General features: G+C 39.2%; 1 protein-coding gene across 4 annotated transcripts in view; it reads right to left on the bottom strand.

Annotated features, from left to right (window-relative positions):
- EFR3A (EFR3 homolog A) overlaps positions 1–25,305 on the bottom strand; it is a 190,093-nt gene extending 164,788 nt beyond the window's left edge. For 2 of the 4 annotated variants that reach the window (XR_004346383.1, XR_004346384.1), the window contains exon 1: positions 25,042–25,267. Coding sequence is in view for 1 of the 4 variants with exons in the window: in XM_032609419.1 (XP_032465310.1) it covers positions 25,042–25,051 (10 nt within the window). In the remaining 3 variants the exon portion in view is untranslated. Of the gene's footprint in view, positions 1–25,041 lie in introns of all 4 variants that reach the window. The other 2 variants (XM_032609419.1, XM_032609420.1) reach the window with 2 other exon arrangements.
- Between the last annotated feature and the right edge of the window lie 469 nt (positions 25,306–25,774).

The raw sequence follows: 25,774 nt of genomic DNA, 5'->3' as shown, positions 1-25,774 counted from the left end.
TTTAAAAAAATAATAATAACTTAAGAGTTTACCTGGCTTTAATTTTTCTGGTATATAATAACTCCAATCATAATATATCAAATGATGTAATAATTTTTGTTATTAACTGGTAAATTCCCTGCACATCTGTAATTAATGTTCTATCAAATGCCTACTACAGTCAAGGTACGAAGCTAGGGACTGTGATGGGATGTGTAAGTCACAAAACTGGTTCCTAACATGAAGACCTTTAAAATATAACACAACTGTTTTTTGTTTTTCGTTATTTTTTAGATTCCATATATGTGTTAGCATACAGTATCTGTTTTTCTCTTCCTCGGAGCAGGACAGGAATAAAGATGCAGACGTACAAAATGGACTTGAGGACACAGGGATGGAGAAGGGTAAGCTGGGACAAAGTGAGAGAGTGGCATGGACATATACACACTACCAAATGTAAAATAGATAGCTAGTGGGAAGCAGCCGCATAGCACAGGGAGATCAGCTCGGTGCTCTGTGACCACCTAGAGGGGTGGGATAGGGAGGGTGGGAGGGAGATGGAAGAGGGAGGGGATATGGGGATATGTGTATATGTATAGCTGATTCACTTTGTTATACAGTGGAAACTAACACACCATTGTAAAACAATTATACTCCAATAAGGATGTTAAAAATTTTTTTTTAAATATCAAGCGACAACAAAAAATACTAACAAAATTGTAAGAAATCAATACTACAGAAAACAAGATGAGTATTCCTTTACTAAAAACAAAAGGCAGATGCAAACAAAACCATAATGGCAAGTAACCAAATTCACCCTCAATCTCCAGGTAGAATTATATACATCGAATTATGCTGATTTTTCTACCACACTCTTAACACAAACGTTATCTCTAGGGAACAGTCAGAACACCCTCAACTTCCCTAACTAAAACACTCTCAACTCTTCTGCTTTTATGATGTGAATGTGTTTATTACTCTCTTTTGATAAAAGGTTACCTCATAAGAAATCCTACCTAAGTAAACTGTGTTTCCATAGTACAATGCTTTCCTTAGGGTTCTATGAGCCATCTGAAAAAGAGTCTCCTGGAATACATGTTTTTAACTGAATACTCCCTGGTCCCAGCCAGGACCTTCTGAGTCAGTCTCTAGAGATGGGATACCAGAATTCCTATTTCTAGAAATAACCCCCGCTTCCTACTATGACCATTCAAGTTCTCAAGAATCACTCCTCTTGCATAATGATTTAAAGAACTACGTATATGATTTTTTCTTATTGTGTACTTGAGGTACGCAGGACATTGTACTTACTATCTAATTTACGCAATGGATAAAAAATTATAATACCGGCGGCATCTTAAGTTCATCTAATACATTATAATAAATGAATCATATAAAGCACCATTTATGAGACCAAATGAATGACAGAGACGATAAATGCTAGGGCATTTGGCAACAACGTCACAGAAGATACTGACCTGATAGAACTTCACTGCCAACAGTGCACTGGTATTCGTGGCTGAGGTCTCTAGAACTTCCCCATCACTGTGAGATGCCACCACCATACCTCCCTGTGGACTAGATTTTCTAAGCAACTTACGTTAAGTGAATATTTGGCAGACCCATGCTGGAGGTAAATCAAGGTGAAGCACTAAATGGCCTTTAAAATCCTAAATCAAGTACTGGAGCAAAGGAAAACAAATTATCATGGTCAGACGTCGCACATGATTTTCCAAAATATGACCACAACTTTGAAATTTCCCCTTTTCCTAAAAGACTGCTCTGGTATGCTTCTCTGTATTTCATGCCACTTTATCCTTAAAATGATCAGTCCTTGGAATTTATTTTACATGCAATAGCTAAAGAATGAGCTACACAGTTTGGAAAATTTTTCTATTCTCCTGACCTACCTTTCCTAGAGAAAATTTCTATTATAAGGAGGAAGGGTGACTTATTTTACTGGTGAGTCTGGACAAAGGAACTGAGCGTGCCTTGAAACATAAGCTCCGGATATGTATCCTTAGCACTTATGCAATGCCCAGCACATAGAGAGAGGGCATATTTGTTTGTTGAATGAATGAACAGTGCACTCTCAAAGGTTTCTCTTTCAAATCTGCATTCTGCAAGTCACTCTTTCTGCCTCTACGTGATCAGTATATTTGGTCCTGGAAGGCTGTCTCTACGTGGCCACTAGGGGGTTACCCAGAAGTCTAACTCAGAGTGTCCTCCTTGCAGAAGGCTGGTAAGTGCATTTGCTCTGCCAACCTGGAATGTCCCTTAGACACATCGCTGGAAAGTCTAGATTTGGCTGGAAAGTAAGTGGGAAGCCTGATGATAGACAAAAGTCAAACCATATTTTCTGACCCGGCTTTACTAGTAATAAAGCTCATATTTTGACTTTTATCAGTCTGATATTTATATTTCTCTCAATTGGTTCCAAATTCAGAGGGGAACAAGGGTGCAACTGCTACAGTCTTAAAATCAACAGATATATCTAATTGGAAAAAACACATACACAATCACATTAATTCTTTTAGCAAGGTTTTCATGAGACCTGCCATGCCCCAGGCACTAGGCTAAATGCAGGGAAGACAAATACAGGTCGAAGTCCTTGGCCTTCAGGAGCTCATAGTCTGATAAGAGAACATAATCACATACAAAGAGAATTATAACTCTATGTGACAACAGCTATGACAGAAGAGATTGCTATAGGAGAACAGCAGTGCAGCCCTAACCTTCCTGCAAGAAGTAATAACTAAACTAAGTCTTGAAGAAGTAGGAATTCAGCAAAGGGGGGAGGATTATCATTCTAGGTGGAGAGAGCCACATGTTAAGAACAAGAGTGTAGTTTTAATTTGCAAACAAACATGAAGTTCTGCAATATGAGAGAAATGGCTAGACAAACTTGTAGGAAGCCGACTTGGAGACCAACTGAACTAAGAAGGTATAAAGAGGAAGGAGTCAAAAGGAACAGACAGGGTAGTTTGGACAAGTGGTTGGATGGTGGTGTCCAATAAGGAACAGAGGAAGACAAATTTGGGGGTAGGAGGAAGTATCAAAAAGAGAATAAATTTTATTTTGCACATGTTAAACTTGAGGTTACAAACCTGAAAGTGGGACATCCTGTAGTAGGTAAGTGATCTAGACTAGAAATATAAATTTAAGAACCAAAAGCATATAAATGATAGCAAAAGCAACTAGTTTGAGTAGCTAAGGTCGTCAAAGAAAAATAGGATGTAATTGGGGAGAGAATCCTGGGGAAAGCAAACATTTAAATAATGACTGGCAGAGAAGGAAGTGAAAGGGAAGATATTTAAAGAAATAGGAAGAAAACTACAAAAAGAATAGTGTTAGAGAAAACAAAGGAGAGTTTTCCAAATCCTATACCTTCTATAAAAGTACCAATTACATAGATAAAATAAGAACTCCAAAAATAAATAAATAAATAAATAAGAAAGACTCCAAGAATGAGGAAACAGCAGAAAAAGAAATTAAGAGCATTTTTAAAAACAAGTAAACTGAAAATCTCAGACTTTACAGTAATATAAATTAAAATTTCAAGATATGTTAAATATTTTAACCCAAACTAAATCAAAGCAATGGCAGTTTCAAAATATCCAGAATGAAAATCACTGTTTTACAGACTCTACACTTGATGTGGGAAAAAATAAAGAGACTAATCACATAATTTACAATGATTATAGGTTCTTATTAAAAATAAAATGATGGATAATATGAAATATCCCTTAAAAGGATCTAGTAATGTATTTCATTACTATTTTAATCAGTTTTTAGTAAGATACAAGGCTCCTATCTGAAATACAGAACTAGATGATATTCTATAATTTTTAGTAAATAATGAAGGATAAAATAATTGATTAGAATGAGATAATCGCAAAATAAAAGTTCTACTAAAATAAAGATTGGGGCTTCCCTGGTGGCACAATGGTTGAGAGTCCACCTGCCGATGCAGGGGATGCGGGTTCATGCCCTGGTCCTCTGGGAGGGTCCCACGTGCCGCGGAGCGGCTAGGCCCATGAGCCATGGCCACTGAGCCTGTGCATCCGGAGCCTGTGCTCCACAACACGAGAGGCCACAACAGTGAGAGGCCCACGTACCGCAAAAAAAAAAAAAATGAATTGCTGTTGGATTTGACTAACTGTAGATAGACCGTGGTATCGTAGATTTGAAGGCTACCAAATGCAATTCATAATGCTTAACAAAAATTTTCATTCTTTTAGTTTGAAGAAATGTTTAGCACAGAATGTATCATGTAGTAAATGTCAAAATATCAGGTACTGCCCAAATACTTAAAACACATCATGTAAAAAAAAGACTAGTCTGTAATGCCCTCAAAGAATAGAACTTCGATAAAAGTAGTCAAAATAACTGAGAACTCTCTGAGAGCTTCCAAACAGGATCATCTGTCAGTTGCTGTCCAGATTCAAACTAGAGGTTAGATTAAGTAATCTAAGATTCCTTCTAACTCTAAATGCACATGACATGCCAACTCAGCTGCAAAACAAATATTAATGAATACCAATTATGTGGAAAGTACTATACAAGGTATTGTGGAAGGTACAGAAAAGACCAGCAATGGAAACTATTATTTAACAAGGACTCATATGCTTTGATACTTCCCGTCTAAATTAACTTGCTTTGCAGGTAATAAGGAAGTCTACTTAACTTCTTGGTAAACAAAACACTTTACACTAAAACGAGACGAATGTTTAAAGTTCAAACCTTGACACCTTCACAGAAAGATAGACAAGATGAAAAGGCAGAGGGCTATGTACCAGATGAAGGAAGAAGATAAAACCCCAGAAAAACAACTAAATGAAATGGAGATAGGCAAGCTTCCAGAAAAAGAATTCAGAATAATGATAGTGAAGATGATCCAGGACCTCGGAAAAAGAATGGAGGCAAAGGTCAAAAAGATGCAAGAAATGTTTAACAAAGATCTAGAAGAATTAAAGAACAAACAAACACAGATGAACAATACAATACTGAAATGAAAAATACACTAGAAGGAATCATAGCAGAATAACTGAGGCAGAAGAACGGATAAGTGAACTGGAAGACAGAATGGTGCAATTCACTGCTGTGGAACAGAATAAAGAAAACAGAATGAAAAGAAATGAAGACAGCCTAAGAGACCTCTGGGACAACATTAAATGCAACAACATTCGCATTATAGGGGTCCCAAAAGGAGAAGAGAGAGAGAAAGGACCCAAGAAAATATCTGAAGAGATTATAGTCGAAAACTTCCCTAACATGGGAAAGGAAATAGCCACCCAGGTCCAGGAAGCGCAGCAAGTTCCATACAGGATACACCCAAGGAGAAACACGCCGAGACACATAGTAATCAAATTGGCAAAAATGAAAGACAAAGAAAAATTATTAAAAGCAGCAAGGGAAAAACGACAAATAACATACAAGGGAACTCCCATAAGGTTAACAGCTAATTTCTCCTCAGCAGAAACTCTACAAGCCAGAGGGAGTGGCATGATATACTTAAAGTGATGAAAGGGAAGAACCTACAACCAAGATTACTCCACCCAGCAAGGATCTCACTCTGATTCAATGGAGAAATGAAAGCTGCAGTAGCAATACTCATATCAGATAAAATAGACTTTAAAATAAAGAATGTTAGGGGCTTCCGTGGTGGTGCAGTGGTTGAGAGTCCGCCTGCCAATGCAGGAGACACGGGTTCGTGCTCCAGTCTGGGAAGATCCCACATGCTGCGGAGCAGCTGGGCCCGTGAGCCATGGCTGCTGATCCTGCGCGTCCGGAGCCTGTGCTCCACAACAGTAAGAGGTCCGCATACCACAAAAAAAAAAAAAAAAAAGAATGTTACAAGAGACAAGGAAGGACACTACGTAATGACCAAGGGATCAATCCAAGAAGATATAACAATTATAAATATATATGCACCCAGCATAGGAGCACCTCAATACATAAGGCAACTGCTAACAGCTCTAAAAGAGGAAACCGACAGTAACACAATAATAATGGGGGACTTTAACACCTCACTTACACCAATGGAGAGATCATCCAAACAGAAAATTAACAAGGAAACACAAGCTTTAAATGACACAACAGACCAGATAGATTTAAGTGATATTCATAAGACATTCCATCCAAAAACAGCAGATTACACTTTCTTCCCAAGTGCACATGGAACATTCTCCAGGATAGATCACATCTTGGGTCACAAATCAAGCCTCAGTAAATTTAAGGAAACTGAAATCATATCAAGCATCTTTTCTGACCACAACGCTATGAGATCAGAAATTACAAGGAAATAAAACGTAAAAAACACAAACACATGGAGGCTAAACAATACGTTACTAAAGAGCCAAGAGATCACTGAAGAAATCAAAGAGAAAATCAAAAAATACCTAGAGACAAATGACAATGAAAACACAACAATCCAAAACCTATGGGATGCATAAAAAGCAGTTCTAAGAGGGAAGTTTATAGCAATACAAGCCTTCCTCAAGAAACAAGAAAAATCTCAAATAAACAATCTAACGTTCCATCTAGAGGAACGAGAGGAAGAACAAACAGAACCCAAACTTATCAGAAGGAAAGAAATCATAAAGATCAGAGCAGAAGTAAATGACATAAAAACAAAGAAAACAATAGCAAAGATCAATAAAAAAGCTGGTCCTTTCAGAAGATAAACAAAATTGATAAACCATTAGCCAGACTCATCAAGAAAAAGAGGGAGAGGGCTCAAATCAATAAAATTAGAAATGAAGAAGGAGAAGTTACAACAGAGATGGCAGAAATACAAAGCATCCTAAGAGACTACTACAAGCAGCTCTATGCCAATAAAATGGACAACCTGGAAGAAATGGACAAATTCTTAGAAAGGTATAACCTTCCAAGACTGAACCAGGAAGAAACAGAAGATATGAACAGACCAATCACCAAGTAATGAAATTGAAGCTGTTTCATTAAACTGATTAAAAATCTTCCAACAAACATAAGTCCAGGACCAGATGGCCTCACAGGTGAATTCTATCAAACATTTAGAGAAGAGCTAACACCCATCCTTCTCAAACTCTTCCAAAAAATTGCAGAGGAAGGAAAACTCCCAAACTCATTCTATGAGGCCACCATCACCCTAATACCAAAACCAGACAAAGATACTACAAAAAAAGTAAATTACAGACCAATATCACTGGTGAATATAGATGCAAAAATCCTCAACAAAATACTAGCAAACACAATCCAACAACACATTAAAAGGATCATACACCATGATCAAGTGGGATTTATCCCAGAGATGCAAGGATTCTTCAACATACGCAAATCAATCAATGTGATACACCATACTAACAAATTGAAGAATAAAAACCATATGATCATCTCAATAGATGCAGAAAAATCTTTTGACAAAATTCAACACCCATTTATGATAAAAACTCTCCCAAAAGTGGGCATAGAGGGAACCTACTTCAACATAATACAGGCCATATACGACAAACCCACAGCAAACATCATTCTCAATGGTGAAAAACTGAAACTATTTCCTCTAAGATCAGGAACAAGACAAGGTTGCCCAGTCTCGCCACTATTATTCAACATAGTTTTGGAAGTTTTAGCCACAGCAATCAGAGAAGAAAAAGAAATACAAATTGGAAAAGAAGAAGTAAAACTGTCACTGTTTGCAGATGACATGATACTATATGTAGAGAATCCTAAAGATGCTACCAGAAAACTACTAGAGCTAATCAACAAGTTTGGAAAAGCTGCAGGCTACAAAATTAATGCACAGAAATCTCTTGCATTCCTATACACTAATGATGAAAAATCTGAAAGAGAAATTAAGGAAACACTCCCATTTACCATTGCAGCAAAAAGAATAAAACACCTAGGAATAAACCTACCTAGGGAGACAAAAGACCTGTGTTCAGAAAACTATAAGACACCGATTAAAGAAATTAAAGATGATACCAACAGTTGGAGAGATATACCATGTTCTTGGATTAGAAGAATCAATATTGTGAAAATGACTCTACTACCCAAAGCAATCTACAGATTCAGTGCAATTCCTATCAAATTACCAGTGGCATTTTTTACAGAACTAAAACAAAAAAATCTTAAAATTTGTATGGAGACACAAAAGACCCTGAATAGCCAAAGCAGTCTTAAGAGAAAAAACGGAGCTGGAGGAATCAGACTCCCTGACTTCAGACCATATTACAAAGCTACAGTAATCAAGACAATATGGCACTGGCACAAAAACAGAAATATAGATCAATGGAACAGGATAGAAAGCCCAGAGTTAAACCCATGCACATATGGTCACCTTATCTTTGATAAAGGAGGCAAGAGTTTACAAAGGAGAAAAGACAGACTCTTCAATAAGTGGTGCTGGGAAAACTGGACAGTTACATGTAAAAGAATGAAGTTGGAACACTCCCTAACACCATACACAAAAATAAACTCAAAATGAATCAAAGACCTAAATGTAACACCGGACACTATAAAACTCTTAGAGGAAAACATAAGAACACTCTTCGACATAAATCACAGCAAGATCTTTTTTGACCCACCTCCTAGAGTAATGGAAATAAAAACAAAAATAAACAAATGGAACCTAATGAAACTTAAAAGCTTTTGCAAAGCCAAGGAAACTATAAAGAAGACGAAAAGACAACAGTCAGAATGGGAGAAAATATTTGCAAACAAATCAATGGACAAAGGATTAATCTTCAAAATATATAAACAGCTCATGCAGCTCAATATCAAACAAACAAACAACCCAATCCAAAAATGGGCAGAAGACCAAAACAGACATTTCTCCAAAGAAGACATACAGATGGCCAAGAGACACATGAAAAGATGCTCAACATCACTAATTATCAGAGAAAAGAAAATCAAAACTACAACGAGGTATCACTTCACACTGGTTAGAATGGGCATCGCCAGAAAATCTACAAACAACAAATTCTGGAGAGGGTGTGGAGAAAAGGGAACCCTCTTGCAATGTTGGTGGGAATGTAAATTGATACAGCCACTATGGAGAACAGTACAGAGGTTCTTTAAAAACCAAAAATAGAATTACCATATGACCCAGCAATCCCACTATTGGGCATATACCCAGAGAAAAGCATAATTAAAAAAGACACATGCACCCCAATGTTCACTGCAGCACTCTTTACAATAGCCAGGTCACGGAAGTAATCTAAATGCCCATCGACAGACGAACGGATAAAGAAGATGTAGTACGTATACAGAATGGAATATTACTCGGCCATAAAAAGGAACGAAATTGGGTCATTTGTAGAGACTTGGATGCACCTAGAGACTGTCATACAGAGTGAAGTAAGTCAGAAAGAGAAAAACAAATATTGTATATTAACGCATATATATGGAACCTAGACAAATGGTACAGATGAACTGGTTTGCAGGGCAGAAATTGAGACACAGAAGTAGAGGAAGAAACGTATGGACACCAAGGAGGGAAAGCAGCGGGGTGGTTGGGGGTGGTGGTGTGATGAATTGGGCGATTGGGATTGACATGTATACAATGATGTGTATAAAATGGATGACTAATAAGAAGAAAATAGCAATAAATAAATAAAGTTCAAACCTTGACTCACAATAAAAGCTTTCTATTTCTCCTCAGAAGCTGTCTGACTGTGACATTTCCAATTTGTGAAAGTTAAAAAAAAAAAAAAAAAAGAAAACAAAACTGACATTTTCCAAATGCCTCTGAAAAGGCTGTGAGGTTTTTTTAAGGCAAAGTTAACACAGAAAGAATATGACTACAAGATATTTTATTGTATGTCAGAAATATATTGAGAATATAATGGAATATAATGGAAAAGGTTATTAAAATAGTATCCACGATTAGACAAATTATAAGATAGTTCATTCAGAGCATACCTACAAAAACCCAAATCACTTATTTTACAAAATATATATGATAAATTTAATAGTTCATTTTAGCTACACACACACACATTTATTTAAAGATTTAAAAAGTGAAGTCAGTTACACTTTACCAAAATAAAGATCTCCCCAATTTATTTACACTTCATTGTTAGGCTGGTTTTGGAGATGAACCTGGGCACAGTCTCTAGCTTTTCAGTCTTACTTCCCAGATAAAAACTGTGAATATTCACAGCTCTTAAATCAAGCTCCAAACCTATTCATCCCCATGCACCTGCTCACACCATTCTATCTGTATAGAATACCTTGTCTTCATAAAAAGTACTAGAGATAAGATGCATTCAGCAGTAAGATAACACACATTCCAGTTACAAAAGGCTCCTGGAATTGCAATCTATTGTAAATTATAAAATAGTAGGTTCAACAATTTCAAACATAACTCATAACACTGAGTTGGTAAAGAAAGTATGAGACAAAAGGTACTTTAAAAAGAATTTGCAGCAAACTACTGAAACAGGACAAAGAGCTGAAAGTGAAGCATAATTCTTTACCTGGAAAACCAAGGTAATGGGTTAACCATCAAGACAGTGGGAGGGTTCTGAATTGTGAGGCTCAAGAACATTAATCTGTAGTAACAAAGTTGTCCATTTACTAGTCAAGAATACTTGGAAGATTAGAGAAGTTAAAAGAAGCTAACTTTTTAAAGCAATGGACAAACGTTGCAGGTTGAAATGTGTTCCCACAAAAAAGATATGTTGAAGTCCTAACCCCAGTACCTGTGAATGTGACCTTATTTGGAAACAGAGTTTTTGCACATGGAATCAAATTAAAAGGAGGTCATCCTGGATTAGGGTGGGCCCTTAATCCAAAGACTGGTACCCTCATAAAGAGAAAGATAAGACAAGTGGATAAGAGAAAGAGGAGACACACAGGGAAGACGGCCACATTGAAGACAGGAAGAGATTACATTCATGCTGCCACAAACCAAGGAACTCTAAGGCTTGCCAGCAGCCACCAGAGCTAGAAGAGGCAAGGAAGGATCCTTCCCTAGAAACTTATGGGGGAGCATGGCCCTGCCCACACCTTATTTCAGACTTCTAGGTTCCGGAACTGTGAGAATATTCTGTTGTCTTAAGCCACTTGGCTTATGGTACCTTGTATATGGCAGCTTTGAAAAACTAACACAAGTAAGATTTCATATAACATGTAGACCAGTAAATTCTGTATTTGCTAGATATTAAGATATGTACCATTCCTGAAATCAACTCAAATGCCAAAATGACTTTAAGTCAGCCTTCAGAGAATTTAGTGGCATACCAAATAACTGAGCCATGAAAAGAAAGAACTTTTGTTCAACTCTACTAATTTTCTTCTAGCGCTAGATATACTTCACCCTAAGTTTAAATAAATGAATATTTGGTTTTAGCAAAATAAAAAGTTACTATGCCATCAGTTTACATCAAAGTTTAATAAATAAGCATGGTTTAGAAAATTGAAATATTGTAAGTAAAAAAAATCTGTTTCACTTTCATATCTCACATAGCTATTACGGGTTGAACTGTATCCCCCTCCAAATTCATATGCTTAAGTCCTAACTCCCAGGGCGTAAGAATGTGACCTTATTTAGAGATAAGGTTTTGCAGAGGCAATTAAGTGAGGATGAAGTCATTAGAGTGGGCCCTAACCCAATATATCTGGTATCCTTATAAAAGGGGAAAATTAAGAGACAGACATGCACACAGGGAGAACTCCAGGTGAACATGAAATTGGCCATCTACAAGCCAGAGCAAAAGGCCTGGAACACACCCTTCCCTCACGGCCCTCAGAAGGAACCAACTCTGCCAACACCTTGATTTCAGACTTCTGACCTCCAAAACTGTGAGCCAATCAATTCGTTGCTCAAGTCACTCAGTTTGCAGTATTTTATTACAGCAGCACTAGTAAACTAATACAACAGCAAACACTAAATGCAAGTTCCCCACGGCACAAATTCTGGTTTCATGGATATAATGCAAAATATAGTAGAAAACCAGAAGACCTGCCCCAGGAATACCCTGTGCTTATCTATTCCTTATCTGCCAGTATGATTCTTTCAGAATGCATTCAACCAGTATTTGAACATCTACTATATTCCAGATTTTATCTTCCTTAATGCTCATAACTGTATGAGGTAGGTATCAACATCTTATAGGTTACAAATAGGAAATCAGAAAGATAAAACTAATCTGTCCAAGGTCACACAACTAGAAGTGGTGGATCCACTTAAGAGCCTGTGCTCTTAACAGTTTCTATACTGTACTACCTTCCTGAGATGGCTTTTTTTTTTTGAATAAGCTGAACTGTTTAATATGGAGAGTAGAGCAACACAGTCAAAATATTTCACAGCTGCCCAAAGATTATACTCTTGTTACCAAGCTCTCCAACAAGTCAGATGGTAGAGAATGGAGAAGTGACACCCTGCCTGAGAACCTGTCATATTACAAAAGTTCCCACTTCTAGAAAGTGTCTTCTTTTCCTATTGTAGGTTACTCTGAGCTCTAAAATATCCCTAAGAATACAAGAACATCATGAAAGGAAAAATGAGAAGCTTTTGTTAGGCTATTAGATTGCCCCCACAAAAAGTTACTGGTGAATTCCCAGCACACCTGACAACAAACAAGAGCTGTATGGAGCTCAGCCACTGAAAAAAGGGGGAGAGAACCTCATTACTTTACAAAATCACAGCCAAATGACAACCGCTGTTTAGGATGTCTTAAAGCTTCCCTATCCACTGTGCACTGTGAGTTTCAGTTTGTAACAACGAAATACTCCCAAAACTAACAAGGAAAATAATAGAAGCATTTATATGTAAACTTTCACAAAACTCTAGCAGCAAATCCATACTTAAAGCAAGTTTCAGTTTTGAAGCTACAACCCATTTTTACTTTGTAGAAATAAGGTGGGAATCCTTTGCTTTATTATAATCTGGGCATACAGAGGAAAAAGTCCAGTTAATTCTCCCCTCTACAAATTAAAACACTCGTTTTGGGATTATGGTAATCTGGTCCTGGACGATTTCAGATTTTTAAATTTAAAAATATACTGTGTAAGTTTTAAAATCCAGAGGAAAAAAATATCTGATTTATAATAAAGAGGTTAAAAAGAACTAGAATTTCAGAATCTTGCCACTCAGTGTCTTTAATTTTAGCACGTCTCCTAACACCATGCAATTTATCGAATTGTGAGTCCTACTGAATCAAAATCTGGGGGAAAGGAAAGGTTGGGCACCTAGGATTTCACATTTATAATCACTGCTCAGGTAATTTGTACAGTTTTTATTTTACATAAAAATCACATCTTTCCATATACTTAATACAGGTATGCAAATTATATATCTCAATACAGCTCTTTTTAAAAATCAATTATTTCCATCAGTATACTTACTGTGACCTTAGTAAGTATTTGTACTACTAAGGTCACAGTTTAAAACCCTACTGCTACCCTACTGTCCACAATGAAAACCTGGATATTGAAAAAAGATAAAGGTGGGGTTTTCTGCAGAGTTCTAGCTAAGTTCTTTAAAAAAAAACAAAAACAAAAAAACATCAACACATCCAAATCCAATTTCTGCTTAAACGAGCTAAGGCACTGTAGTGAGGAAAATAAACCCTTAAATCAAAAGATACTAATTTGTCACCATTACAAACATAAAGAATCCACCATAGACAATGACTAGGATTTTTCTCAGTGAACCAGATGTTTGAGTTATTTTTAATTAAAAATTCTCTGAATATTTCAAAAGTAGGATATGAGTTATTTCAGGCAAAATTCAAAACAGCATTAAAATTCCCCGACTTAAATTTTAACAAATTCTTATTTCCTTATTAGTCACAGAATAACAAAAGGGTTAAATCTGGGGTATTTGTAACTTCCGAAATTACTTTCAGAACAAATACATTCAATATACCAATGGCATTGATTCTTCTTACAGATTTCACAACACCCACGTCTATGCCATATGTTGAAGATTTTCATTTGAATTGAGATGATTAAATTTCCTGATTAAACAGTAAAGGGAAAGATAGGGAACACTCTCATTATGTATCTAAACAGAATATATATTTAATTTCTCTATCCAAAGTTTGAAGATAGGAAAATATAACACAGGACTTTCTGAGTGGGTCTAGCTAAGTACAAAGTTTAATTTAAAAAACATTAAGCTACTAATTTAAACCTTCGAAGTTAAGTGCTTGACATAGTCTCCCCAAAACTTCCAGCTAAAGCATAAAGACTCCAAACATTTTGTATTCACTTGGGTAACACAATGTTAAAAGCCTAAGACTTCTTTAAATTAGGTATTCTTTTAATTTATTATACACATTATGGTCACAGCACGCACAACTGACTTTTATGTGAATCAAAACTCTTAAGAAGGCAATCTAATTTTCTCTAATATCTTTTTTAATGAATCATAAACCAAAATCTGATGCTGAAGATTTTGAAATCTGAAGATTTCAATGTATTACTATATCTTCCTCAAGTTCAAAGGTTAATAAGACTTATAACAACGAATGCATGGAAGAAATAAAGAACAGGGCAACTTTCTGTGGCATTTATACACAAAAGGAGAACCTGGAAATCTATACACACTTGTAGTATTCATGTTATTACTACAACTACAAAAAGAAACTATTCACTCTTTAAAATTAAAACGGAACAAGAGAAAATCATCTCACTTTTGTGTAAATACTCAGATTCTTTAGAAAGGTTGAACACAGTGAAATTTTAGATTTAAAAAATTAAGAATGGTGGAATCAACGACCATTCCAGCAAAAGCTCTGCAGCCAAACCACACTTAATCGCTACTCACCCCTCCCTACTGTTCCTGAAACCACTGGATAGAAAGCTTTAACAATTTTCAGCCCTTAACCAGCACGTTGTTGTACCCTATCAGGGCAGGCAGCAAAAAGAGCAGCAATATTTCTTTGCTGCTTTAAAGAGGATAGAGGCTGTCTACTCCATGTCACTGAGTAAATACGCAGAAAGCAATGGATAGGGAAGGGGAAAAAGAGGAGTATCAGCTGCGTGGGGGGAGAATGTGGTGCTCAACACTCAGGGCGAACTGATGCTCTCAGGTGACAGCTCCAGTCTCTAAATGCCCCCTCAGTTCTTTGTTTGAAGTAAAGCAGTTCCTCAGCAAGTTTACATAAGCACTGTGTCTGCCACGAGCATTCAGTTCTTCCACAAATACACGTCACAGTGAGACTCAAAGAAGACAGCATGGGATGATAAGTTACTAATAGTTTAGTTCTATATGAAAGTTGCAGATTACATATGTGGAGCTTCCCTAATTTCTACCCGCACATTGCACAATTTAGCTTGTCTACCCAGGAATTATAGAAGAGTTTATATCCTCTCAACCAAGTATAATTTGACAATCTCTCCCCTCAGCTAGGAAGCTGTGACAAGTTAATGACATAAGTACAGGACAGTACATACCCACAATTAAGACATACAATCATCTTTAAGGTTTTAAAGTAAGATTTTTTTTCTAACACTTCATAAACTATCATTGTCAAAAGCCTCACATCAAACAGTAAGAGAATGTCCAGCTTCTTTTCCTTGCTACATTGAAATGCTTCCAGCGCTTCTATAAATAAATGGACTGTCGTGAGTCTTACCTAGTTCTTGTCGTGCAAGCATTTGTTTTAACAATGTTCCACCTGCTCCCTCTGCCGATTCCATCCTTAAATGAACACGTTCCTCGAGGATCTGCCTCAGCATCTTTCCTCTCTTTACAACCTATCCTTTAGTAATTTCATCCACTGTTATTCCTACAAATGTACCCTGAAAGTCCTGTAAGGCACCACACACTTAACATACCCTACAACGGACGCACCTGCCATCTCAAGTCTCCCAAACAGCTCATTCTCCAGAAAGTCCCTGTATCGTACCAGAGCAGTTCACCCAAATGATCAAGCCTGAAAACTGGGAGTGAATCCTGACTCCTTCTCCCTCAACGCCTCGTCCAATTAACCCTATGAATTGTACTTTCTCAACAATATTCAGATTTGTACACTGCAATCTATCCCACTACTATCATCCAAGTCCCAAAGCCCACCACTCAGACTACTGTATTCTAATAACCTCTAACTGCTCTCCCTCCAACCTCTCTCATGTGTTTCCATAGCAACCTGTGTTTCTCCTTTAGTAATCTGAGTCACTCTACAAATATACACCAAATGTGTACCATGAGCCACCTACTGTATCAAAAACAATATACACGTTGGCAAAGAAAACAGGCATTAGGTGCTTGTAATTAGTCTGGTGAGGAAGATAAGTGTCTGGTCAGCACTTGTCTTCCTCCCCAGATTAAGCTTTATGAGAGCAGAGAAGATGGCCGGGGTGATGCCCACGTGTCTAGTATGAGGTACTGCTGTGGCCTCAGTGCCTGTAAGAGCTGGCACATACTAGGCGTTGATAAGTATGTGTTGCTTAAAAGACAGAATTACCAAGTATATATATATGGCCTTAAAGTCGTCACGCTCTCCAGCACCAATGACTTACTCCCGCCAGCTGTCGGTTACTTCCACCTGCGTGACTCAACTTAACTTCCCCAAACACGCACTCTCACCTCTAGTAACTACTCAGGTTGAGGACGCCATCTTCCACTCGCCTTTTCCTTGCAGTCTCTCTGTGAACCCCACAGCACTGTCTCAGGGGGCCTGCATTTCCTTCTTTGTGTGATAGCCATCTACACAAGGTTCTACAGACTGGATAAACTTTTTAAAGCTAGGCACTGCTTTATTCATCTCCATATTCCCCACCTATCACTGCCTTGCACATGTAGGCACTAAAATAATCTGCTGAGTGGATCAATCCCTAAGAGAAATCCAACAGGAAGATAAGAAAGACTGAAAGAGAATGCTTGTGACTCCACGAGTATACAGACAGCGCCTATGACCGGAACGACTCCAAGGAGAGACGAGACAGCTCCATTCCTAGAGGTCATTAGAGCAAAAGCGGGTGAGGCACCACCAGCTAAATGGCTTTGGTTTTGCCTCTAGGTCCCTAAGCTTTTGATTCTAAAATATCTTACGTTCTTGTCAGAAGGCACATTCTAATGTCTAAGACCATAAATTTCAAACTTTTTAAAAAGGAGCCAATGTTATTTACCTCCTGAAATTGGATGCAGAATCTTACCGTAAGACAGATTAAAAACAGAGCTGGCCCGGCTGAAGCTGGGTCAGGTCGAGAGGCCTACCTGCTCAGTCTCTTCAGCACCCTCTCCACACAGCAGTCCCTGTTATATTTCCATGGAAGACATCCTGAAAACTTAGGTCTAGCAGTAGCTCAAACTTCCCTTGTGCCACCCTCCAATACGGATCAAGAACAACACGTAATGCTCAGGAACTCCCAAGGAGAATCCTGTGTCAGGGGGTGGAGCTTTAGTAAAGGTCATACAAATAGAACTGACCTGGGGCAGTTTCTTTCCTCAATCTCCTGGACCTGAGCTGTTCCATTTCGTAAAGATGGCACAGTAAGACAAACCTGGGGCAGCTTCCCAAAGGTGCTCCCATCCTTGGAAGACCAAGTGATGAAGCAGGATGGAACCAAGGGAAAAGGTAGCATGGAGTAGACAAATTATTTAAGTCTGTTTCTGATCTGGGCTGTGAACTGAAAAAGAAACTGGACCCCTGAAGGTCACATCGTCCAGCCAGCTAAGAGAATGGGAAAACCCCACAGGAACTTAGACCCAAAATTCTAGCTATTACACATCTGCCTAGACTACCCTCCTCTGTAGATGCCCTTCTGGAACCAGCTGCAGCAAAGGGTAACAATCCAAGAAGCAATTCTAATTCTGATTCTAATCACATGCTCATAAAGCATTTCTACCTCTAAAGCACAATTACATAAATTCTACTGTATCTAAATTTCCCTGAGAAGTATTATCATTTTCCATTTAATGGATCAAATAGTTAATAAAAATACTTATAACTAAGTTCAAAAAACAATTTATGTCAGATATCATAAACGGACCACTCCTTTCAACTTCCACGCCAGTCCTTTAGCCTGGCCAGTACCTTTTGCCATTTACGAGGCCCCAGGAATTGACCACAGCAAACTTGAACATCTTATATTTCATTTTCCCTGCCCAGCGGGAGTGAGATCCATTTAAAGTTAAGTGCAACCACAGCCCACAGAACTTTGTAGCAATTTGCCAAGATAGCTGTTCAAAAAGCCGATTAAATAGCAGGGGTGTGAAGAACACTCAGAATTATCCAGAAACGTACTGGATACAGTACAGCAGAAATACCCTGGAGGTCTGGTAATGAACTCACCAACTAAGAATAAAACCAAACATAATGGCATTGAGGGGAATGAAAGTCCTCTTCAAGACTGCAGAGCAAAAGGTTTAATGCCCATTTTTTAGAATATGGCAAACCTGATGCAGAGGTACAATGACAAAAACCTGAGTAGTGATTCCTTCTTTAATGAAAATTAGAATCATGCTATCTAATAATACCTAAAGTTAGCAAGTTATCTAATAATACCTAAAGTTAGCAAGCAGTAAATAAATATGCAGAAGGGAGGATATGACAGCCTATACAGAAAGAGGAAAATGAATAGTAGCTCCTGCTTGACTTCAAGCATATGCGAAAGCAGGCTCATTTCAAGAGTGGAATAAACCTGGCAAATACAAATGGTGAAAGAATTTTGACAGGTTTGACATATTAATCATAGGAGGAATTGCCAACATTCACTTTGTGATCATACTTCCCTAGAATTGTGTTCATTCTACAATACACGATCATTCAGGGGGAAAAAACAAAACAAAAAAAGCCTACAAACTCCCAATAAACCACACCCAAAGTGATTCATCTCAACCTTTCAGGTTTTCACAACTGAAACCACCACTTAATAAATCAGAAATCATTTCTTCCTCCTTTCAGAATAAAACACCAAGGATAAGCATTTGCTATCACCTGACAGCAACAGCAATCAGACAGTAAGTGCACTGTGCCCCTAAGCCATATATATACATACACACACAATCAACACTATCTGATCAGTTACCCAAAATTCTTTTCTATGGGCTAAAGGAAGAACCAGTTCAGGGCAATATTTTGTTTCATTTAGGTTTTGGAAAGAATTATGAAAATGTTGAAAAAATTATGGTAAAGTTGTAAAAAAAAAAACTTAAGCAACTCTTTCTGATTGTGGATTATACGCTAACTGTAGAAACTCTGGAAGACACAAATTATAGAAAAGAAAATAAAAACAGTTCATAATCCCAGTGCTTTCATAAGTATTTTAAATGGCTGCATGATATTTTGTTGCAAGGATGTTCTACATTCAAATATTCAAATATTCTATGTTTGCACCACTTCCCCATTATTGAACATTAAAGTTTCTGCGTTTTTACTATTTTATAAATATTATGGTGACAGACACCTCAGGGCAGACATCCTAGTGCAGTTTATGTTTTTAATCATTTCTTAAGAATTCCCCAAAGTGAAATTACTGGGTCAATGAGTAAAAAGCATTATCAGAGCACTTGATAAAATATTGTCAAATTACTTTCCAAGAATTGTACCAATTTAAACTTCTGCCTTTTCTACTGCACCTCACCACCACCTTTGCCTATTACTGTTAAAAAGTCTTCGGTAATGCGGTAAACCAAAAATGATTTCAGCTTTTAATTAGCATTTCTTTATTAGTAAAATTGAACCATCTCCCTGCAAATCTTTATCAACCATTTGCACTTAGACTTTGACAAGCATAGGTGTGTGCTTTAACCACAGAGGGTTGGTGGTATTTTGCTTTCCGATTTGTATAAATACTGCAAATACTGATCTTTTATTTGATGTTAACTTTGAATCCTTCTTCAAATCTTTAGCCACAGATTTTTATAATACTCCTATACCATACCTTTCCATCCCCCATAAAGGTAGTATGAAGTATGTAGTTGTGAATACCCACCCAGTATTCAGATGACCTGGGGTCATTCCATACCTAAGTTGAACTATATAATAGGTAAGATGTGGCTTTCTCCTAAGAACTAGTGCTTTCACTCGACTCGGGGGTGGAGGTGGGGGGGAAAAGGCCTCTGCTTCCCAAAACACAGAGTTTTCTTTCCTTTTAGAGAGGTACGTGTGGGTCGGGGAGGGGACAATACTGAAAATCGCATCCTAGGAAACCAGAGAAAGATGGCGGCAGCTGTTTTTCTTTGAAGTTGCCCACCCCAAATTACCCGAAGTGGGAGTCCAGGCAGATGCAGTTTCCCGAGAAAGCGGGGCTTCCTCCACCCACCTGCCCCTCTACTCAGGTGGTAATAGCTTTGGGAGGTGCTTAGAACTGTACCAAACTCCCGAGATGGAAGTGAGGTAATGGGGGGCGGGGGGGACCTTCTCACTCTGGCTCCCCAAAGAAGCTGGACAGGGTCAGGCAAGACCCCACCCTGACCCAACAGATCACTGCTGACGAGGTCAGGCCTGTAGTCTGCTTGGACCTCCAGGTTGAGAAAGTAATCTCTGGGGAGCAGATTGTAGGGACCCTGGATGGGAAAGCAGGCCAGGCTGTGGCCACAGCTTGGTCTATAACATTTAATATTTAGACCAGTGGTTCTCAACCCAGGGACAATCCCCCCCACCATTTTTGGTTGTCACAGCTTTAGGGGACAGGGAGGATTACTACTAGCTTCTAGTGGGTAGAGGCCAGAGAAGCTGCTAAATATCCTACAACGCACAGGAAAGCCCTAGACCTCCCAAACAAAAAATGATCCAGTCCAAGTCATCGAGAAAAAAACTGAGAAACCCGCATTTAGACTATGATTTGCGGGCCTCCATTTGTATTCTTGTATCAGGTCTTGCAAATATTTCAGGCAGGTCTGCTAAGAATCTAATCATAAACTACAAAACTTTTTATAACACTGTTTTTATGGGGGAAAAAAGTTATTTCAGGTTATAGTATCCAAAGAATAACTTCTCTGACTCCGGTTAGAATTCATTCTTTTATTCAACATTTACCAAGCACCTATTATGTGATAAGACATAGCGCTAAGCAAAAGTGACAGTGTTAAAGGAAACTGATAGGATCTGAGGACTGCAGATTCAATCCCTGCCTGGCTCAGAGCAGTACAGTGTGAAAAAAGAACTGGGACTGTGAAGTCACACCTATCCACTTCCAATCCCAGCTCCACCACTCACTGTCGTTAGGCATGCTACTTTACTTCCCTGAACCAATCTCTTCATTTCTATAATTGGTCAAATAGGGCCTTCCTCAATGTCGGAGACAACTAAGTAAGATCATTCCTGTAAAACACAAAGTATATTGCCTCGCACACAATCAATATCCAATAATCAATTTCTATTATTAAGAGCAAATTTTAAGTCTTTAAGCAACCACTAAGTTGGAAACTGCTAATATGCCTACAAAGTAGCCACTAACTGTGACTGTGGCAGCTGGAACACAGATTTAGTCACGTTAATTGCACAGCATCTTACATCCTTCAAATTCTGGCTCCTTTCTCCTTCTCCAGCCTCATCCCCCATGACCTACATCATCTTTAATGCAGCCCCGTGTCCTCGTGAGTGGGGACAGATTGAAAGATGAGATCTGGTAGTAACCAAAACATGTCAGGCCAAAGGTCGCTGTAAGAAAACTCTTCAGCTGTAACTCTGGCAGTGTACATAGGTGCTGGGTGGGAGAGGGAGAAAAGGGGGTGAGGGGCAGGGAGGGAGAGAGAATGAACAAACACAAAAGGTTCACAAGCCAGTAACAGGTCAAGTTTACTTGTCATGTGTTTCTAAATGAAAACACTTGCACCAGCATTCATCCCTCACTTCACAATTCACCTATATTCTGCACTTATTTCATAAGAATGGATGGAAAAATAAGTCAAATATAATCAACCTCATCAACGGAAAAAATCCACACACAGATGGACCACATTACCACAGCCTAACAAATGCAGCCAGATATCAATGCCAACATCTAAATGAGAAAAGAAAGCATTACCCACAAATAATTACTGAAAGTATAGTTTAACAGCGAAGAATGGTTAATAGTTACAGTTTCCCTTAGCCAATATACAATGTTTTCATATATAATAAAAGGGCATATTTTATTGGACCTGCTTTGAGACAAGTTATCTGTCAGCTAACGAGTCCCTTTCATAGAAGTAGTTTACTAAAAAGTTTACGTCTATACCTATATAACCAAGCATCTACCTAGCATACCACTGGAATCCCCGGCAATCTTCGCTCAGATTCCTGTGACAAGACAGAAGCAAAGGCAAAAATGTTAAATATTCTTTCAAGTTCACATGTCTGATATAAGTTTTGGCCACGCTCACTTTTGCCTTAGTGTAACTCCAGGGAAAATTTTTTAAAAAGATAAACTATTATCAACTTTGCTATGGAAAAATAAACAGTATCTATGCTCAGTGTGATTATGGATAGGAACCCTAACCCAAACCCTAATCCCAGGTCTGTGTTCAAGTCCTGCTTCTACTCCACCTGTGACCTTAGCCGAGTTACTGAAACTCACCGAGTCTCAGTCTCCTGATATGCAAAATAAAATAAAACGATTGGATTGAGAAGCTTTAACGTTTCTTCCACTCAAATTCTGATACAGAGTTTGGAAAATCTTCACAATCAAAATGTTTCTTAATGATCCTTTGGGTGTAGGAGGATGAAATGAAGGCTTTTAGAGAAATGATGTGACAAATTACAGGTTTGTAGATTTGAAAAGATCGTTTAGTGAAACAGTCTTGAAATCTGTGCTTAGTGATTATTGCAAACTACTGCCTGAAAATATACAGTGACATGACCACAGAACTGTTCCTGTGTCGCAGCAACTTCCTGTCACACATCCTTCCAGGTAGCTGTTTTCTGAAAAAGAGTCTATGGATCTCCTAAATAAGTCCAATGAAGTGACTATTAACATTCATGAGATATGCCATCATTCAGCCTTCAGGGGGGTGCTATGCTCCACTGGATTCTACTTACCAATTCCAGTTTCAATGACTGAGGGTATCAATATTCCAAATAAGCAACAAAATAGCAAGAGTAGAATAATTCTATGGCTTGGAATAAGGGTCACTCCCAGAATTATAGAGTCTGAAAAGACCCTAGTGATCATCTCCAACACTTTCATTTTACAGAAAAGCATTACATTTATTTCACTAAATGCTTAAGGATTAACTGGCTGAGCATGTACATGAGCCTCCTAACTCATCTGACATTAGAAGGAAAAAAAGCTTCGCTTACTGGCGGGACACGGAGGGTGTTCCTTCCTAAAAAATTCCTAAAGAAAATAATAATGTTCTTGGAAATTACTTATTCTACATGCAGAATTTCTGGGAAGTACTAATATCCATACACTATCAGCTATTTTGGTGGTTCTGGTCACAAAAGAAGAGAAAAAGGCAATTATGAACACAACTGACTTCACACATGTACCACCAATCGGTACCACACTTTTAAGCAATCACAGAAACTGTACCATAATAAATATTAACAGCAATGATAGATAACTCAAATATTTCACTTGCCCTCCAGTCAGGTCACGGATACTAACTAACTATGCAAAGTACACCATGGCTCATCCTTGTGTCGTTCTGCATTGTAAATCACACAATTAAAGGGGGAAAAAAGTCCTCTATCCACTCTATTGGCCTATATAACCTTAGAACATAACTAAAAAACTCTGTTTAATTGCCATTTTACCAATAAAGTCCACTTGAAGCCTTAACTTTCAAGAAAGGTGTTCCTCCCCCACCCCCTTTGCTTTCTAAGAAAGTAAAAGATTAGCACAGTGCTAATTCACTTGTTAACATAAATATAAATTTAGGAACAATAAATTGACAATTAATACTGATGATGATATTCCTCCAGTCTAGAAGAATAAAATTAAAATATAAACTGCTGACATACGTACGGGATACAAAAATCCAAGAACATCAAGTTTAGGACACACAGGACTGGGTTCAGAGAACAAAATCCACCTTACCCATACATACATGAGGAGTTATTAGTAATCTTTACATCAAGATTGCTTAAAAATTTGTAACAGCGTTACATAAACCTTTCTAGTATCAGGAAATAATTCCTCTTTATCCACCACTGGACAAAAAATGCATTTGAGGCTGACCTGGAAATCCAATGTCCCATGTGTCTACAAAAATAAGGACAATCAGGAAAAGTTATGAATTCTAAGAAATATGAACTAATTGGAAACATACAGACAAGTGTTTCAAGATTCTACAACATGAAACGCTTGCAAGAGCCCTACTTGAAAAGAATCTCAAATCAATCATCATCATGCTTGCTCTACGTCCAAAATCAGGAGCTTCCCTAGTCTGCACATATCCAGATAGGTCACCGGGTTTAAAGTCACGTGATTCTCTGGGTCGTTTTAAAATTTGTCGTTGGTAGTGTTATAGTACCCTGTTTGTCCAAAACGCCTCCACTATCCAGCAATTTTCAAACTTCAGGGTCCCTCAGTAACAAGCAGGACACGCAGATGCCTGGGCCCAAGCTCCAGAATCTTATTCAACGCGTCTTATTCAAATTGCCTACACCTGCAATTTCAATCAACTGCCACTGGAATCAGCTGTCAGATCCAGTTGGATCTGAAGCCGGTGGGTCCAACAAGTTCCCCAAAGAGCACCTGCTTCAACCCCCGGGACGTGTCACAGAGAAAAGTCAGGGCAGCTGGGACGTCGGGCGCCGCGGGGAAGGGCTCTGGGCCAGGACGGAGCGTCCCACCAGGAGATGCCTGGTCCTCGAGCAAGTGAGGAGGCAACGGCGATGGGACGGAGCTATTTTCAGCATTTCCATACAGTGCCATTTAGCTCTGCTGGAGAAAGAGCTGGACTTCCAAGTCCCACAGGTCAAGCTTACTAGCAGCTCTGCCACTTACTAGCCGTGCGTCCTTAGCGCTCGGACCTCGGTTTCCCCGTTTCTACAACGGGCTCCCACGCCACCCCACCGTGAAAGCCTAAGACCAAACGAAACTAACTCGGCCGGTCGCCGGCACTTCCTGGCTCTCCCCGGCCAGGCCCGCCTGCCCCACCGCCCCGCCGGACGGCGACACCTGAGTGCGCGCCCAGCGGGCCGCCGCCTCCCAACGCTCCCCGCCCGATCCGACCCTCGGCCGGCCACTCACGGGTAGGCATGGTGACCCCGAGCCGCGCTAGCCGCCGGGCCGAGGCTCAGCGGGGCCTCGCCAGGCGCGCCGACGGCACCATGACGGACGGGCCGGGGAGACCGGGACGAGGCGAAGGGCGAAGGGCGAAGGGCGAAGGGCGGAGAGCGCCGACACGAACCACGCGGCTCACGCAAAGGAAGCTGGCGACAGGCGCTGCAGCCGGCCCAGCTCCGCGCCGGACGACACTTGGGCGTCCGCACGCCCTGACGTCAGCACGTCACCGACGTCTCGGCCCCGCCTCCACAGGAAGCCGCGCTCCGGGCAGGGAGGGGCTGCTTGCTGGGGCTTGGGGAAGTTGGAGAGGACAGGGCCGCGCATAAGGGCGACTTCGGGCTTCGTTTTATTGTCAGACCCTCCTGATTTGAGTCATATTCATTTTCATGAACCCTTATGCGAGGTGCATTAGCAATATTTGTTTCTTGCAACTGCACCCGTTTATGAGGTTGTGAGGGCTACGCGTGACGGCCTTGAGTGCATCGTGTACCTGTAGGCTTTTTCTTTTATAAGCTCTTGAACTTGCAGTGTGTTCTGTATTCTCTGAAAGCGTGATTTGTTTGAGACATACGGAGGTCATCAGGGGCGACGGCTGCGCTTGTTCTGAGAGGACAGCAAATGTAATTTCCTCTTGCTCTGCTGGTGACTCAGAGAGATTTCACGCCTCAGGAGTCAGTTTCCTCCAGAGAGGGCGGTT

The sequence above is a fragment of the Phocoena sinus genome, chromosome 17, assembly GCF_008692025.1.
Source record: "Phocoena sinus isolate mPhoSin1 chromosome 17, mPhoSin1.pri, whole genome shotgun sequence".
NCBI lineage: Eukaryota > Metazoa > Chordata > Mammalia > Artiodactyla > Phocoenidae > Phocoena > Phocoena sinus.
This window is presented reverse-complemented; position numbering and strand designations above follow the sequence as displayed.